Raw genomic sequence first — 18536 nt, 5'->3', positions numbered from 1 at the left:
AACCATTGCAAAGCTAATATGCTATATTTTGGTAGACATACTTTTGTAGCCACTAGGGATGCACGATATATCGGTGAACATATCGGAATCGGACGATATTAGCTAAAAACGCCAACATCGGTATTGGCCTGATGTCTAGTTTAACGCCGATGTGCAAAACCGATGTCAAAGCTGCCGTGCATACCTAAATAACATAACATTTTGCCCTACACGTGCAACACAGCATTCCTAACCTAGTCCACAATGTCTGCTGTATGGATCCAGCATTCAACAAATCGAGCAGTCATTTGAAAGAGTAAGAACATTTCAGAGAGACAACTCAAAGGCAAAATCCATTAACGCCAAGATGATGTAATTCACTGCCCTTGACAATCAACCGTTCTCTGTCGTGGGTGATGTTGGCTTTCGCCACTGGTCGAGCCCATTACCAAGTGTGCTATTTTTCAGATGTTGCCCTACCGGAGTTACACAGTAATAGCGTCGCTGCTATTTGCTTCACGGCACACTATTGAACGCCGTTTGGGTCTTTGTGTGTCAAAAAGGTACACGTGAAATAACACCATTACGAGTTAAATACGTTTTTAATTTGAAATATCAAATAACACAGTTCTATTATAGAATGTTGTGTGTTCTGAATTTGCACATGCAAGCCAAGCACCACCACTACTACCAGTAGCACTGTAAAAACTGTACAAAAAAGCCTGCAAACACCGGCCACGAACAATGCGTTTACAATACCGCATTGGTAATAAAGCATTATTTGTTTGACCGCAACTTCTGGGGTAGCTAGCTAGTTTTAGCTTGGTACCTAGCTAGCACCAGTACAACCAGCCTGAAAACAATGACCAGTAGAAACTGCAGTCAATTTCATTAATCTTAGCAATGATTTCGGAATTCTTGTGAGTAAGTATTAGCTAGGTAGCCACTTGTTGTTTGCCTAATGAAATTGAACTTCAGTTCATGAAAATAAATAGCTAGCCAGCTACTTAACCCTGTTGCCCAAAGTCTAACATTATAAGCAACCAGCTAGCTTCATCTGGCTAGTGACGCTCGACCAGACCGGGTTGTGTTGTGAAGCTAGCCACATTAAGGATTGGTCACAATAGTGGAATTTGCGGTTTGCCTTAAAAATAAAAGAACATCTTTGAAAGTGATGCAGAAAGTTACAATTGGTGGAATCATGCCATATTTAGACTAGATACTGTTAAACAAGGTTGGAATGTGAAGCAATGAAATATGGTATCAGTCTACTCGATGACACCCACAGAACCCAACTGTGAAGAGTTTACGCAAATATTAACGTTGTAGCTCTTATCGCGGGACTGTGAATGTGTGAAATCACCTCCCCAGTCAGCCTATTGTGTGTATTGACATTCATATTGCACTGTACAGCTTTACTTAAGGATTGGAGATCAATGAAATGGGGTATCAGTCTACTCAATAGCCGATATATTTTTTTCCAACATCCTCCTCAGAGTTATCATGTAATAACTAAGTAAAAAATGTATGAGCACGTTAAATTATGTGACGTGTAGTCATAGTCAGGTCCTGATTGGTCAACAAGCTTATTTGACAGGTCAAATAGTGTTATTTGACATATTTTTTTTGGCACGCAAAGACCCAAAACGGCGTTGAGAATGAAACAGAACAAATAAACAACGAAACAGCACAGCAAGTAAGTGAAAGAAATAGGTTTTGATTATGTTTTAGTGGTTATGGGACATATGTAGATGCCAACAAAATAACTTGTTGGTGTGTGTGTGTGTGTGTGTGTGTGTGTGTGTAACCTTTATTTAACTAGGCTAGTCAGTTGAGAACAAATTCTTATTTATTTACAATGATGGCCAAACCCGGACAAAGCTGGGCCAATTGTGCGCTGCCCTATGGGTACTCCCAATCATGTGGGATGTGATACAGCCTGGATTTGAACCAGGGACTGTGGTGCCTTAGACCGCTGCGTCCGTGTGTGTGTTAACTATTTAACTCTACTAGAATGCTTAAGGCCCCTAACATTTTAAATATCGGTTATCGGTATCTGTTTTTTTTTATCGGTACATCACTATTAGCCACTTACTTTCAGCTCCAGACACAACAAAGTAACTAAACATAAGATACGTTGGTTTTAGGCTGGTAAAGAGTTGCCTGATATTTCAAATACAACAATGTGGACCACTCGTCAATATCACTTGGCAACTGCAGCCTCACAGCGACTGCACAATTAAAGGCTTTTAGATAAGTACACAATAGCCAACACCATTAACACAATCGAGGGTTATTATGAACGCTATAGGCCTGCTTTTTCTCACACTCTCTAACTCAGATGGTGTTTACCTAATTGCCTAAATGTAAGTTGAGTGAAATATGATGCTAAAAAACAGTATTCCAAACCTCAGGACCCCCACATCTAAGCACCCTGTGGTGCTGTAGCCCCAAAACATGATCAAATATAAATGCTACTTTGCCCCTTAGGGCCACCAAGGTGTTTAAATGGACAATTTTAATTGGCAGTTAACAGAAATGCATACAGCTTAAGCTTTACATGATTAGTGATGATTAACAGCTTACACATCTGCATAGTGATTTCCAGAACATCACCTCCCTATTTTAGCCCTACAATGCCACCCAGAGAGGTGTTGCCAATTCCATCAGCCTCACATTGCCAGCAGCACCCTCATGCAATAGATCACCCTGATTACCCCCCTCCCTCTATCACCTACTCTACTTACTGAGGATGATCTTCGCAGAAGTGCACCTTCTGATAGTGGCTGGTGACATATCTGGAGTAAGAATAATCGTGAGACACTCTCTGCTGTTCTTACAGTGTCTTTAGCAAGCTATTACTGTATGCAGTATACGTACTAACTATGGCTTCTAGTCAGGCAGCTGGCCAGACTACTGGAATAGCATTAGCCACGAGTCTGGTGATCCAACATGGGACCGTAGCATGTATAAAGCGGAAGAATGCCTGCGACTGCGTTCCCTGGACTAAAGAAGCACCTTGGGTTTGCTTGTTGAGGAGCCCTATAGCTCAGCTCACCTCCAACATGGCCCACTCCGGTCACCTCAAAGGTTCCCCAAAAAAGGAGAGTGCCATGTGAGATTTGGCGGTCTAAGACAGTTTGGCTCCATGGGTATTTTAGCCAGGCTGTGCACCAATAGGAAGGCTAGAGGACGGAATGGAGCCGTCACCGGACTCCCCCTCCCAACAGCGTATAAGTAGCAGCCTGTAATAGGAGAGGCACATGTGCTATTTGTTAAGTATGGGTAGAGACTGGAAGGCTTCATATAAAGACCTCACTACATTTCTGTTGTCATAAACTAGCAGGACCATACATCTCCTCTAACTACAGGTCTTTACATTGATGTGTGCAAGTGTCTTTCCTGGTGTGATAGTGTTAATAGTTGTAATGGTTAGTTTGGATAGTGTTGCATTAGGCATGCAGTATTGTCACAACTCTCTGCAATCAGCCCTCATACTTTATGCTTAAATGACCAATGACCAGGCTACTGAACATATCTAAGTCTGGCAGCCTGGGCCCTAGCCTGGGTTGTGTTCAATAGGGAAAAACATTTTGAAACTAAGTGAAATGGGGATGTACTATTTGATCTTGTCCAATAAGACCTTTTAAATAATTTTCCGTTGCATAACATTTTTAAACGTTTTGCTGCAAATGTTTTTTTTTGCTACAACTGAACTGAACACGACATAGGTCACTGAGTTTATAGTCAAGCAGGGTTCTATGGTTTGTTTTGTATTACCAATTTCCCACACTTTGCTGAAAGATTTCAGCCTGAGCCATAGAGATACACTAGTTATGGTTCTGTTTTCACCTTAGAGCTTGATATCCAGCAGAGGGAGGTAGAACGGCGGCAGGTGGTTAGTGTTGGGCCAGTAACGAAAAGGTTGCTAGATCAAATCCCGAGCTGGGATTGTATGTCGTTCTGCCCCTGAACAAGGCAGTTAACCCACTGTTCCTAGGCTGTCATTGTAAATAAGAATTTGTTCTTAACTGACTTGCCTAGTTAAAAAAAAGAAGAAAAAAAAATAACTCAGTTGAGATCAACCCAGCAACCAGACTGACTAGCACCTACAGCACTAATGTCATTGGCTGAACCAAGTGTAAAATGAAAAGGTTGAAATCCTTTCTGAAAATAGATTATATCTATAAGAGATATTATATCTTACAACAACCTAAACATGTTCAACAAAATATTTTGTTGTTCCAACAATCCTGGGATGATAGTGGAGTTAAACTGGCCACAAATGACTGGCTAAAAAGATTTGCATTTTGACTGACAATTAGTAGCTAGCGTGTCGAGTACAACTGACAATTAACATTCATCAGTTTCAGCTACGGCCCAGATAAACCCTTTGACTGTGACATAAACAGACTGACATACAGGTTATTGCCACACTGGAAAGGGTCCCACCTCCGTCTTGCGAGCTGAGCACATTGAGGGCAAACATCATGGCGGTGGAGAAGGTGGTGGCCTCCTCCTTGCTGGCGAAGTTGAGACCGTACACCTGCCTGGCATCACGCCACTGGTGGAAGGTGGGTGTGGCCTGATTATACTTCAGCCCCTTTACTATGGAGTAGTTGATCACTACCTGAGAGACAGACAGACAGCCAAGTACTCATCAATCATTCATTATTTGCCAAATACTATTGTCAGCTTAGATCAGTGTACAAGATGGAATTCCATCAATAGTGCCATAGAAATTACTGGTACATTTCAAAAACATTGTTTGCATCTTTATTCTTATCACAGTGCTGAATTTGAAAGAGATTGTCTTGCATAAGAGATGGACTCTATCTCTATTATTATCCTTAAGCCAGTGTGTGTGATGAATAGGCTTGCAGTGAAACATGTCTTCCCCCATATCTACGTCACATATGTAGGTCCATAGAAATGACTATAACAGACAAATTCACCTTAGTGTGTGTGTGTGTACCTGCTGGTCCTGTAGTTTGACCCCAACCACGCGGAAGGTGTTGTTGGCCGTGTTGTGGTAGATGTTGATGCGGCTGAAGCCCTGCTGTCCCGGCTTGATTGGCACCCACTTCTTACTGGCGTCATCATACACCATGACCGAGGCGCGGGCTTGGCAGATACTCTGTTCACTGTGAAGGAGGAAGACACAAGGGTTAGAGGTCAACAACAAAGACATGGTGTTAATGTAAAAAAAAAAGAAAAACAATTCCTCAATTTCACCTGTTCTGGCAATGTTTATTTTTAGGTTGCAGGAAGGTTCTGAGAACGTTTTACTCTGGTTCCTTGAAAGTTTCCCTGGGAGGTTTTATTAACGCTATGGGAACAGAAATTATGGGTTATTTGGAGGTTTTTGTATAACTTTCTTAAATCTTTCACTGAATGTTTCAATAATAATAATAATAATTGCCCCAGTCTACTAACTGCTAGTTTCCGGCCCCGGCCTGCTAACTGCTAGCTTACCTGCCCGGTCTGTAACTGCTAGCCCATGCTAACTGCTTGCTTGCTAACCCGGCCTGCTAACTGCTAGCTTGCCCCGGTCTACTAGCTGCTAGCTTGTTCAGCCCCGGCCTACTAACTGTTAGCTTGTTAGCATCGGCCTGCTAAATGTGTGAATCGCTGTGTCCCCAGCCAGCCCAACCACTCACTGGACCCATATATTCACATGGCTACGCATGCCTCTCTCTAATATCAATATGCCTTGTCCATTACTATCCTGGTTAGTGATTACTGTCTTATTTCACTGTAGAGCCTCTAGCCCTGCTCAATATGCCTTAACCAACCATGTTGTTCCACCTCCTACATGACATCACCTGGTTTAAACATTTCTAGAGACTATATCTCTCTCTTCATTACTCAATGTCTGGGGTTAACCTACAATGTACTCACATCCTACCTTTGTCTGTACACTATGCCTTGAATCTATGCTATTGTGCCCAGAAACCTGCTCCTTTTACTCTCTGTTCTGAACGTGCTAGACGGCCAGTTCGTATAGTCTTTAGCCGTACCCTTATCCTACTTCTCCTCTGTTCCTCTGGTGATGTGGAGGTTAATCCAGGTCCTGCAGTGCCTAGCTCCACTCCCACCCCACAGGTGCTCTCATTTGCTGACTTCTGTAAACGTAAAAGCCTTGGTTTCATGCATGTTAACATTAGAAGCCTACTCTCTAAGTTTGTTTTACTCACTACTTTAGCACACTCTGCCAACCCAGATATCTTAGCCGTGTCTGAATCCTGGCTTAGGAAAACCATCAAAAACCTTGAAATTTCCATTCCTAACTATAACGTTTTCCGCCAAAATAGAACTGCCAAAGGGGGCGGTTTTGCAATCTACTGCAGAGTTCTGTATTACTATCTTAGTCTGTACCCAAACAATTTGAGCTTCTACTTCTAAAAATTCACCTTTCCAGAAACAAGTCTCTCACTGTTGCTGCTTGCTATAGAATCCCCTCTGTCCCCAGCTGTGCCCTCAAAACCATATGTGAATTGATTGCCCCCCATCTATCTTCTGAGCTCGTGCTACTAGGTGACCTAAACTGGGACATGCCGGCCATCCTACAAACTAAGCTTGATGGCCTCAATCTCACCCAAATTATGAACCAATGAACCTGCCAGGTTCAACCCCAAATCAGTAAACAAGGGCACCCTCATAGATGTCATCCTAACTAACTCACCTTCCAAATACACCTCTGCTGTTTTCAATCAAGATCTCAGCGATCACTGCCTCATTGCCTGCATCTGTAATGGGTCTGCAACCAAACGACCACCCCTCATCACTGTCAAACGCTCCCTGAAACATTTCTGCGAGCAGGCCTTTCTAATCGACCTGGCCGGGGTATCCTGGAATGACAGTGACCTCATCCCGTCAGTAGATGATGCCTGGCTATTCTTTAAAAGTGCCTTACTCACCATCTTAAATAAGAATGCCCCTCTCAAAAAATGTAGAACTAGGAATAGATATAGTCCTTGGTTCACTCCAGACCTGTCTGCCCTTGACCAGCACAAAAACATCCTGTGGCGTTCTGCATTAGCATCGAATAGCCCCCGTGATATGCAACTTTTCAGGGAAGTTAGGAACAAATATACACTGGCAGTTAGAAAAGCAAGGTTTTTCAAACAGAAATTTGCATCCTGTAGTACTAACTCAAAAAAGTTCTGGGACACTGTAAAGTCCATGGAGAATAAGAGCACCCATCCCAGCTGCACACTGCTCTGAGGCTAGGGAACACAGTCACCACTGATAAATCCACTATAATTGAGAATTTCAATAAGCATTTCTCTACGGCTGGACATGCTTTCCACCTGGCTACCCCTACTCTGGTCAACTGCCCAGCACCCTCCACAGCAACCCGCCAAAGCCCCCACCATTTCTCCTTTACCCAAATCCAGATAGCTGATGTTCTGAAAGAGCTGCAAAACCCCTACAAATCAGCCGGGCTAGACAATCTGGAACCTCTCTTTCTAAAAATATCTGCCGAAATTGTTGCAACCCCTATTACTAGCCTGTTCAACCTCTCTTTCGCATCGTCTGAGATTCCCAAAGATTGGAAAGCTGCCACGGTCATCCCCCTCTTCAAAGGGGGTGACACTCTAGACCCAAACTGCTACAGACCTATATCTATCCTACCCTGTCTTTATAAAGTCTTCGAAAGCCAAGTTAACAAACAGATTACTGACTATTTCGGATACCACCATACCTTCTCCGCTATGCAATCTGGTTTCAGAGCTGGTCATGGGTGCACCTCAGCCACGATTCTGTATACTTCTGGCCCCTGCTTGGTCACTGTGTTATCTAACCTCCAGACGAGCTTCAATGCCATACAACTCTCCTTCCATGGCCTCCAACTGCTCTTAAACGCAAATAAAACCAAATGCATGCTATTCAATCGATCACTGCCCGCACCTGCCCACCTGTAGTTGTCCATGTATTCTAAGTCAGAGCCGTCCAGAGTAGTGATGCTGGACGGCTCTGACTTAGAATACATGGACAACTACAAATACCTGGGTGCCTGGTTAGACTGTAAACTCTCCTTCCAGACTCACATTAAGCATCTCCAATCCAAAATTAAATCTAGAATCGGCTTCCTATATAGCAACAAAGCATCCTTCACTCATGCTGCCAAACATACCCTCGTAAAACTGACCATCCTACCGATCCTCGACTTCGGTGATGTCATCTATAAAATAGCCTCCAACACTCTACTCAACAAACTGGATGCAGTCTATCACAGTGCCATCTGTTTTGTCACCAAAGCCCCATACACTACCCACCATTGCGACCTGTACGCTTTCGTTGGTTGTCCCTCGCTTCATACTCGTCGCCAAATCCACTGGCTACAGGTTATCTACAAGTATCTGCTAGGTAAAGCCCTGCCTTATCTCAGCTTACTGGTCACCATAGCAGCACCCACTCGTAGCACGCGCTCCAGCAGATATATCTCACTGGTTACCCCCAAAGCCAATTCCTCCTTTGGTCGTCTTTCCTTCCAGTTCTCTGCTGCCCATGACTGGAACGAATTGATATGCTTTATCTTGGCCAGGTCGCAGTTGCAAATGAGAACTTGTTCTCAGCTAGCCTACCTGGTTAAATAAAGGTGAAATAAAATACAAATAAATAAAAGTAATACTTTTAATAACACTGCTAGCTTATTTTGGGTTAACTTTTTTGAACTACAAGCATAGATAGAACACATGTAAAGGCATTAGGCATTAATCATGCAAACACATTTATTTTTTATTGTGACACGGCATCAGTGAGATTCAAACCTGTAATCTTCTCTGTCTATGGAATTAGTCCACTGGGCCACCAGGATGGAACTACCATGCCATGTTTTTTACGCATACAAAACTGTTCATTTTAATTGCTGAGATGGAATTTATGTTTTCATGGAATGTTTCTTTTTTTGTTTAAACCCCCTTTTCACCCCAATTTCGTGATATCCAATTACAATCAGTCTCATCGCTACAACCCCCCAACTGCCACGGGAGAGGCGAAGGTCGAATCATGCTTCCTCCGAAACATGACCCTTCTAACCTGCCTACTTAACCTGCTGCACCAGCTGAACCAATGTGTTGGAGGAAACACTGTTCCATTGACGACAACAAGTCAGTCTGCAGGCACCCAGCCCACCATAAGGAGTCTCTAGAGCGCGATGAGCCAAGTAAAGCCCCCCGGGCCAAACCCTCCCCTAACCCGGACGACGCTGGGCCAATGTGCGCCCCCCTATGGGACTTAAGTCACAGCCAGTTGTGACACAGCCTGGAATCGAACCCGTGTCTGTAGTGATGCCTCAAGCATTGGTATGTAGTGCCTTAGACTGCTGCACCACTGCACATATGGAAAGTTCTCTTAGCGTTCTCGGAACAATTTAAGAACATGACCTTAAGTAGAACCATGAGGAAACGTGCAGGAAATGTTTTGCTGATGTACTGAAATTCCCACAGGAGAGGTTTTTCTTAACGTTCTCTGAACTATTTGAGAACATTCCCAATGTCAACCCAGTTAGAAATTTTTCCTAGAACATTACCAAAATTGAAATGAAATGTAACCATGTTTGAACTGCTCTGACACGTTCTGTGTCAGAGCAATGAAATACCAAAAATAACATGTTTTTTGGGGGTCAAGTTTCTTAAATGTGCTGAGAATGTTCCAAAGCCAAGCAACTATCCCAGAAAGTTGTGGGAAGGTTGTATCAAAATAACCATAGGACAACCATGCTCTCACCAAGCTCTAAGAAATGCTTGCAGTGCCAGGGTTGTGGGTTCGATTCCAAAGGGGGACCAATACGAAAAAGTATGCACTCACTACTGTAAAGCAGCCTTACACTACTGAGTGTTTGCTAAATTACTAAAATGTAATGGTTCTCGGAACATGCGCTAGTTGGTATATGTCAGAATGTTTGGAGACATGGGCAGAAAGGTGTGTGTTGCTGATCTATGATAATAACACGGTGAGTGAAAACCAGTGTCTAATTAACTATCTGATCACCAGATGGGAGGAATGTATCTGTTTAAAAGTAAATGAGAGACCAGGAGCTCAAACCAGAGGAATGGTGAATTTGCATCCACAAATAACCATGGTTTTGGTCCAGGCAGAGACTGACTTGATTCCAAACTCTCCATCCCTTTCGACAACAAGAATTAAACAATTGACTTATGTGGTGAACAAGAACATTTCAAAGCACTAATGATAACGCCTTGGAGGTGGTGTCGGAGTCCTGGAAAAAACATGTATCTCCATGCGTCACTTTCAATGACTTCTTTCAATCTATGTAAATAAAAATCTACATTGAGATGTTGATACAAACCAGAGAGAACTAAATACACATTTTCAAAGTCTTTTCAACCCAAAATATGTATTTTCAACATCTTTTGCTCATAGGGAAAATGTTTCCAGTACACCAACAACCTGGACAGCAGGGCTTTACAAAGTCTTTCCTGGGGCACCCAGGGTGCACGTTTTGGTTTGTGCCCTAGCACTATACAGCTGATTCAAATAATCCAATCTTGCTAATACGTTTGTGACTCAGCCGTGCACCCGGCGGGTGATTTAAGAGTATGAATAACAATATGGTGTGATATTCCTGACAGCATGACAGGGTATTGATGTTTCACACATGGAGCTCTAAAAGGCGAGATTTGCTTATGCCCTCAGGGGACTGTGAAGTGACAAAGTTTTAAAATGTTCACCTTGATTACCAAAGGGACAGCGAAGCTCTGCTATTTGAGCTAACTGCTTTAAATAACTATCTTACTCAGCTACTTCAGGCGACCCAACATTCTTAGTCTTTATTGTACAGACTGGCAAATTAGCACAGCATTCACAGCTGTCATTTCAAGACACCAATACTTAAAGGATATATTTTGCAAAGTGGGTGCCTCAACATAGAAAGCCTTTTCAATATCCAAAATAAGTATTTAAAATATCGCAGCTAAATCAAGATTCCACCACAGACAGACAATGGGTCATCTAGACTCTAAGGCCCCTAGGACATCACTAGCATTCAAATGCCAGCATGTGGCCTTCCTCTGTGATCTCCTTCCTCTCTAGGAGGTGGAGGACATGGAGACTGACACTTCAGCCATGCCTCAGCACAGCAAATGGGTGAGGCAGTATGAGTGCAGGATTCAGAACCTCTTGCACCAACATCTACTACCTTTTTCACACTATTGTGCCATCCCGAACCGAACAGCTCAGATAGTTTATTTTCACACTGTCCTTTCCAGTACAGTTCCAGCAACTATGGCAGATGTGTAATCAGGCCAGCGCAGTACACTACAACAATATTAGAGGGTCAGGCTCTGAAAGAATGCCGTAGGACAGGGACCGACAGCTGTCCGTCCTTGAATACTAACCTACTGTAAGCCTGGCACTGACACATTCTCACTACACTTCAGTATCAACCATCAGACAGTCATCACACAATCAGTCACCATCATTATCCTTGCAAGTGCTTTTCAAATTAAATTGACGCGCAGTGTGGTAATCAATTACAGATAATCTAAAAATCCAATCATTGCACAGTAAGTCCTTGAGGAGACATTGAGCATGCAGTCGGATATAGCAAGTTTGGTTTACCCTTTATGTGACATCTCAGCCAGTTAGCGCAGCAGGCAACAGTGCTGTGCTTCATTTGAGCTTTTGAGTGAGGTTTAGTTTGACACAGTAGGTGAAATAATATCTCAGCAACGGAAGCAAAGGCTAACAGCTAATAACTGAAGGCTAACAGCAATAAATGGAGGAGAAGGTTTGAGAGCATCTTCATTTACCACATTCAAAATAAGGAAGTCTTGGGCTCAATTGAGTCATTAACTAAATCAATAAAAGCCATTCAAATAAATCTAAAATAAAGCCTTACAGAAAACAAGCTTATGCCTCTCTGGTATCCTGGCAACCACAGGTAGACCCCAACATGTTTTAGACTCAACTGTGGGCATAGTTCACCAGTTATCTTACTCAGTCAAGTAGGACTTAGCAATGGAGGATATCCCGTGTCTACACAAGATGGATTTCCTTACTCAAAGCTTTCAAAGACATTAATGGGACTTAGAGCATAAAGATATATTCTATCTGGTTCTAAATTGAGTTGGGCTCAATCTAATCACATAACAGGTGCTTCTACACAGTACAGAGACCACCCATGTCCCTGAGGAGATACTCAGTTCTTTAGTGTCTGACAGATCCCCTTACAAAAACAAGCCCTATTTCTGGAGTCATTTGGAGTCGAGGGTTTATATGCCTTCTCTGTGAAGCATTGGTTTCAGTACCCCACCAGGCTAAGTCAGAAATAAAGCATAGCGCCGTCAATTTGTCTGACTGACATTGCTCAATCATCGAGCTCCCTGCCATCCAGGATCTCTTACCAGGCGGTGTCAGAGGAAGGCCCCAACAATTGTCAGACTCCAGCCACCCAAGTCATAGACTGTTCTCTATGCTACCGCACGACCAGCGGTACCGGATCGTCCTAGTCTGGGACCAAAAGGCTCCTGAACAGCTTCTACCCACAAGCCATAAGACTGAACAGGTAATCAAATACCTACCCAGACTTTTTTTTTGCACTGACTCTATGCGCACACACACTGCTGCTACATTGACACTCCAACACACACACACACACACACACATACATACATACACACTTTCACACACGCTGCTGCTACTCTGTTTATTATCTATCCTGATTGCCTAGTGACTTTTACCCCTACCTACATGTAGATATTACCTCAATCACCTCGACTACCTCGTAACCCCAGCACATTAAATCGGTACCGGTACTCCTTGTATAGCCTCGTTATTGTTATTGCATTTCAAAAAAAATTATTTTTGGGGTGCAAATGTTCACAATTGTTCATACTTTTTACATTTTTTTATTTGATGTAGGCTTGTCACTCTCAATTCAGATTCCTGTCTTCTACCAGACTTCCACCACTACAGAAGATAGTGCTATTGTAACCACATTAGAGCTATGAATATAATTTGGGTTATGACCACTCTTAATGAGGATACTTGCTGTACAACAACCACATGTGTCACGCCCTGATCTGTTTCACCTGTACTTGTGCCCGTTTCCACCCCCTCCAGGTGTCGCCCATCTTCCCCCACTTATCCTCTGGGTATTTATACCTGTTTTCTGTCTGTCTGTGCCAGTTCGTCTTGTTTTTCAAGCTTACCAATGCTTGTTCCTGTCAGCTCCTGTCTTTCGCCAGCATCGCTTTTTCTCGTCCTCTTGGTTTTTGACCCTTGCCTGTCCTGACCCTGTACCCGCCCACCCGACCACTCTGCCTGACCCTGAGCCTGCCTGCCGTCCTGTACCTTTGCTCCTACTCTGGATTATTGACCCCTGCCTGCCTTGACCTGTCGTTTTTCTGCCCCTGTTACAATAAACATTGTTACTTCACACAATCTGCACTTGGGTCTTACCTTTCTTCCTGATAACATGCTTTAAAAGAGACACAGACCTCTTATTAATAGTCATCTGACACTAGCGGCTGTCTCCAAAGCCATTTTTAAAGAACTCAAATACTTTGCAGTCGCTGGGGACGTAAAAATAACTTAGAGAAAAGGGCAGCCTGACAAATACAACTAAGCTAAAGGGAGCTACAGCACTGCAAGTTAGGGTGACAGAGTGGGCAATGTCTACATGACACAATGGGAATGGTCAAATCATACAGACTGCAAACTCCTGCACTGCCCCTGACGAACTATGAGCATCACACTTTAGCACGATGGTAACAGTATTTGCACTGGAACTAATACAAAGGCCTAGTCATACAACTGCAGCACATTTTTAACACATTCTATATTGGGTTAGTCTCCACTGACTGGTTTGTGGTTAGAGAATGCTAATATTAGCACTTGGTGGTAGTGGGTGTGTATACAAACATCAACATCTTCCTGATCCAAGACCGATTCTCGTAGGTCGCATACTGCACTGCACCTACAAATCATAAACAGTATACAATGAGCTCAAAGTATTGGGACAGTGACAAATGTTTTTTGTTGTTGTTTTGGCTCTGTACTCCAGCACTTTGGATTTGAAATGATACAATGGCTATGAGGTTAAGGTGCAGACTGTCAGCTGAGGGTAGTTTCTTCCATATCGGGTGAACCGTTTAGAATTTACAGCACTTTTTGTATATAGTTCTTCCATTCTAGGGGACCAAAAGTATTGGGACAAATTCACTTCTGTATTAAAGAAGTAAAAAGTTAAGTATTTGGTCCCACATTCATGGCACACACCGACGACATCAAGCTTGTGTGTTGGATGCATTTGCTGTTTGTTTTGGTTGTGTTTCAGATTATTTTGTGCCCAATAGAAATGAATAAAAAATAATGTATTGTGTCATTTTGGAGTCACTTTTATTGTAAATAGAATATGTTTCTAAACACTTCTTCATTAATGTGGATGCTACCATGATTACGGATAATCCTGAATGAATCGTGAATAATGATGAGTGAGAAAGTTACTGACGCACAAATATTATGGTTGCATCCACATTAATGTAGAAGTTAAGTGAGGACGTAAGTGGCGACTGTGGCTCTCCTTGTCAGTCACTATGGGCTTAAACCCTGTCAGTCTTTCTTATACTCAAGACCTTTAAAAAAATGGATAAGCACTTTTCATGTCCAAGTCATGAATACTAGTCAAAATATTGATAAAAAACACAAATTAACAGAATTATCAGGGGAACTGTAACGGCTTTCCTCTTCCTCTTCTGAGGAGTAGCAAGGATCGGACCAATGTGCAGCGTGGTAAGTGTTCATCCTTTTAATAAACTGAACTGAAATACAAAGTAACAAAAGAGATCAAACGAAACATCTCCGTCAGGTGCAACACACACTAAACAGAAAATAATCACCCACAACCTAAAAGTGAAACCAGGCTACCTAAGTATGGTTCTCAATCAGGGACAACAATTGACAGCTGCATCTGATTGAGAACCATACCAGGCCAAACACAGAAATCCCAAATTATAGAAAAAGGAACATAGACTGCCCACCCCAACTCACGCCCTGACCATACTAAAACAAAGACAAAACAAAGGAACTATGGTCAGAACGTGAAAGGAACAAAAACAGACAATAATATGGGGTCTTTGTTTCTAAACATCCCTGAATAATTAAATGACCATTGACAGGCTATGTGTGTGTAATAACTATTGGAGACTTTTGTGTGACTTATTTTTCGTTTTAAGGAACATCCATTCAATATAACACTCAAAACAATATAGCCAGTCAATAACAATGTAGTTAAATACAATTAAAATCACCCCTGTACCTGTGTAAGTGTATAGGCCTATCCCACTGAGCAAAACCAGTTGAAAATATGTACTTTCAACCAGTTTTGCAGTTGAAATGACATCTTTACAACCAGCTTTGCTTACTGGGATTGGACAGGAGTGCTCAGACACATCACTATTATAATACGGTATTTGCGTTTTCTTTGGGGATACCTTGAAATAGCTATTACACAGAGGTAGTACAACATCCATTATGATGGCTTATAAGGATCTTGAGGCAGAAGTTGTGATAATGCTAGCCTCCAGACATGTTCTAGCTAGAAGAGTGGGAGTGAGATGCTGGATGGAGGCTTCTGCTACATTGAGTGCTTAACCATGTCAAATAAGCCTCATGGGTGAACTGGATAAAGGAGGCCACCATGTTTCTAGCCTTTTTAATTAAGCAAGCTCTGCCCCTACACACACACACACACACACACACACACACACACAAAGCAAGCCTCTGCTGTACATACGCACACGCACATACACAGGGTCTTTCATGTAACATGGATGTTGGGTTTCGGTGTAATGTACTGTATGTACCCCATCCATTAGCTGAGTACTTTCTGGTAGTACAGTTCTGGGATGTATTCACTAGGAACCAAATGGAAGCAAACGGCAGATACAGGGATGTACTAACCTGAACTTGTCCAATAAGAAACGCTATTTTTTGTTGCAAAATTAATAGTAAGCTGCGTTCAATTTGAGCAGCGTTTTTTCTAAAAGCAGGATGCCGGTTTGGCACAGAAGTTGTTGGCCTAATTTCCCCATCATGACAAATAAATAACATTTTGCCTGGGACCAATTCAGGGTTTCCATGGGAACCCTGGAGGCAGAGCGGGCATCAAGCGATGAGAGGACAACAACCCTAGGTGATGACCAGCCAGCCAGTGGGCAAACCCTTTGTTGACAGGCAGGGTATTTGTTTAATGCTTCTGGTTCAGTGGAATGTACCCGAACAGACCCAAATAATAGAACACAACACAGCATCACTCTCTCTGTCTGCTGCTTCATGTGATTGATTTGTAAGGCCTTTCTCGCTCACTCCGTTTACTGGGTAACAATGATATGTCTGCTATTCTGCTAATTGTAGTTCACATTTCAGTCACATCAAGTGCAAAGCCAAAAATAAAGTATGAGACCTGTAATGAAAAATGTGTAAGGCAGATTAAGAAATTCCACAGCTGCCTCCAAATGTAATGCTGATGATAAAAAATGAAGATCCAAGGACAATGACTTCATTATTAGACTTCAAGGATTAATTAGAGACTATCGAGCCTAAAGGGGACAAATAAAATACAAAGAATAAAAGCAGAGATCGTGCACCTGCAGTGGCACCAAAATCTAAACTGGAGATCTCCCAGCAACCCCTGCTCTATACTTCAGAGCCAGAGTCTACGCTGTCAAAATAAGAGTCTCTCAATACAGGTCCCACACTTGCATGCTGTGGAGTACAGCACTGTCTCTTGTCTTACACAGACAGGTACTCATCCTCAGGTGTAGTAGAGAGACCAGTGAGAATGAAGCCAGAGCTGCCAGTCCCATCAGCAGTAGAGGGGGACTCCCATTAGAACAGCAGACTTAATTAAAGTTTCCTCTCCCATTCAGTCTGTATTCTGTACCCTCCCTGACTCCTTGCTCCACACACCGACGATGAAGAAAAACAGCAGCATGCATATTTTGGTGAATGAAGGAGAAAGGAGAAAAAAAAGGAGAAGTGGAGTTCCTTCCCTGTTATTAAAAAGAGGGCAGCAGGGAGGGGATAGAGTGGATTATACACTAGTGTTTTTCCCAGAGTGCAGTGCAGTATAATCATTTTTGGGCAGCTCCACCACACACACACGCACCAGCTGACAGAGAGCAACTCAGTGGCGGGATTACAGGCGACTTCCGAGTGGATTATACACTAGTGTTTTTCCCAGAGTGCAGTGCAGTATAATTATTTTTGGGCAGCTCCAACACACACACACGCACCAGCTGACAGAAAGCAACTCAGTGGCGGGATTACAGGCGACTTCCGAGGAGATTGTTACTTCACTCCTGTTTTAAGGCTAAATTAACTAGGGTTTATCTCTCATTTAGGCACCAGGCTGTAATCTCAGCACAGAGAAAGTCCCACTGGAAGGGAGGGCAACTTCCCAGAAGGCCTGGGTGGTATTCATTAGGCACCAAACGGTAGAAAATTGACAGAAACAGGGAGGGACTACATGATTTTGTCCAAAAATAAACACTTGTTTTCCATTACAAAATGTTTTGTTACAGTGTAACCTATTGAACTCCAACCTGTTGGAAGACCTGGTGGCAAGTGTGGTTATATAAGGGACAGAACAGACTGCCATGACCATTTTCGGACAATGGTAAACTTCTTTGAGACTTTTTCAAATATTGCACAATAATGCCATAAAGTATGAGGATTTACATAGCTGTAAACTGAGTATTGAAATAAAAGATAAATAAAAAAGAAACCTTTGTGCTCATTAATGCACTGCATTTTTTTCAGCAAACAATACAGAATACTCTGTCACCAAACTCCAACTTCAATCCCTAGGAATCACTTTGATGGACACCATATGATATAGACAAGCTCAATGTTTTACCCTGCCCCCCCCACTCTTACATCTGAAAGTATAGCACGTTGAATGGATGAGAAATAAGCCATATATAGGAGATAGGGATGTGGTCCTTAATGGTCTTTTCCTCCTGCTCCATTAATGTGCTTATCTTCTTAGCTAAATGTCCCTGCTTGTGAAAAAACAGCACACACACACACAGTTCTAAGCCTCCTCCACCACAACCCACCAGCCAATGTACCACCCAAATTGCAGTGTCTAAAGCCAATGATGTTCAATAACAATCAGATACTGTGATATCATGTTTGGTCAACTATAACTCCCACTCAAACGAACAGAAACAGCTAAAGCTGACTTGGACCACTTTGTATGTAGGTCAATGGCTGGCACATTCGTGTTTGGCATGAGTGACACTGACTTCAGCTGAAGTGAAACAGAGTCACCATATTGCTGGGATGATTTTCGGAAACAAATGATGAAGGTATACATGCATGCTATTCAGAAAGAACTTTAAATTAACATTGTAATGGTAGATAGTTTGTGCAAATTGTGTGTGCCTCTGTCCTAAATGAAGAACTATCGAATGGTGTCCAAACTAGAGGTCGACCGATTATGATTTTTCAATGCCGATAACAATACCGATTATTGGAGGACCAAAAAAAGCAGATACCGATTAAATCGGCAGATCTTTTAA

General features: G+C 42.6%; 1 protein-coding gene across 5 annotated transcripts in view; it reads right to left on the bottom strand.

Annotated features, from left to right (window-relative positions):
* Positions 1-18536, bottom strand: part of LOC109903819 (ena/VASP-like protein) — a 67012-nt gene that overhangs the window by 33367 nt on the left and 15109 nt on the right. For 3 of the 5 annotated variants that reach the window (XM_020500796.2, XM_020500794.2, XM_031788448.1), the window contains exons 2-3: positions 4955-5123; positions 4432-4609 (exon numbers count right to left, since the gene is read on the bottom strand). In XM_020500796.2, the coding sequence (XP_020356385.1) occupies positions 4432-4609; positions 4955-5123 (347 nt within the window). Of the gene's footprint in view, positions 1-2726; positions 3006-4431; positions 4610-4954; positions 5124-13872; positions 14087-18536 lie in introns of those variants that run through there. The other 2 variants (XM_031788449.1, XM_020500797.2) reach the window with 2 other exon arrangements.

The sequence above is a fragment of the Oncorhynchus kisutch genome, linkage group LG14 (assembly GCF_002021735.2).
Source record: "Oncorhynchus kisutch isolate 150728-3 linkage group LG14, Okis_V2, whole genome shotgun sequence".
Lineage (NCBI taxonomy): Eukaryota > Metazoa > Chordata > Actinopteri > Salmoniformes > Salmonidae > Oncorhynchus > Oncorhynchus kisutch.
The sequence above is the reverse complement of the archived record's forward strand: the minus strand, read 5'-3'. Positions and strand labels throughout refer to the sequence as shown.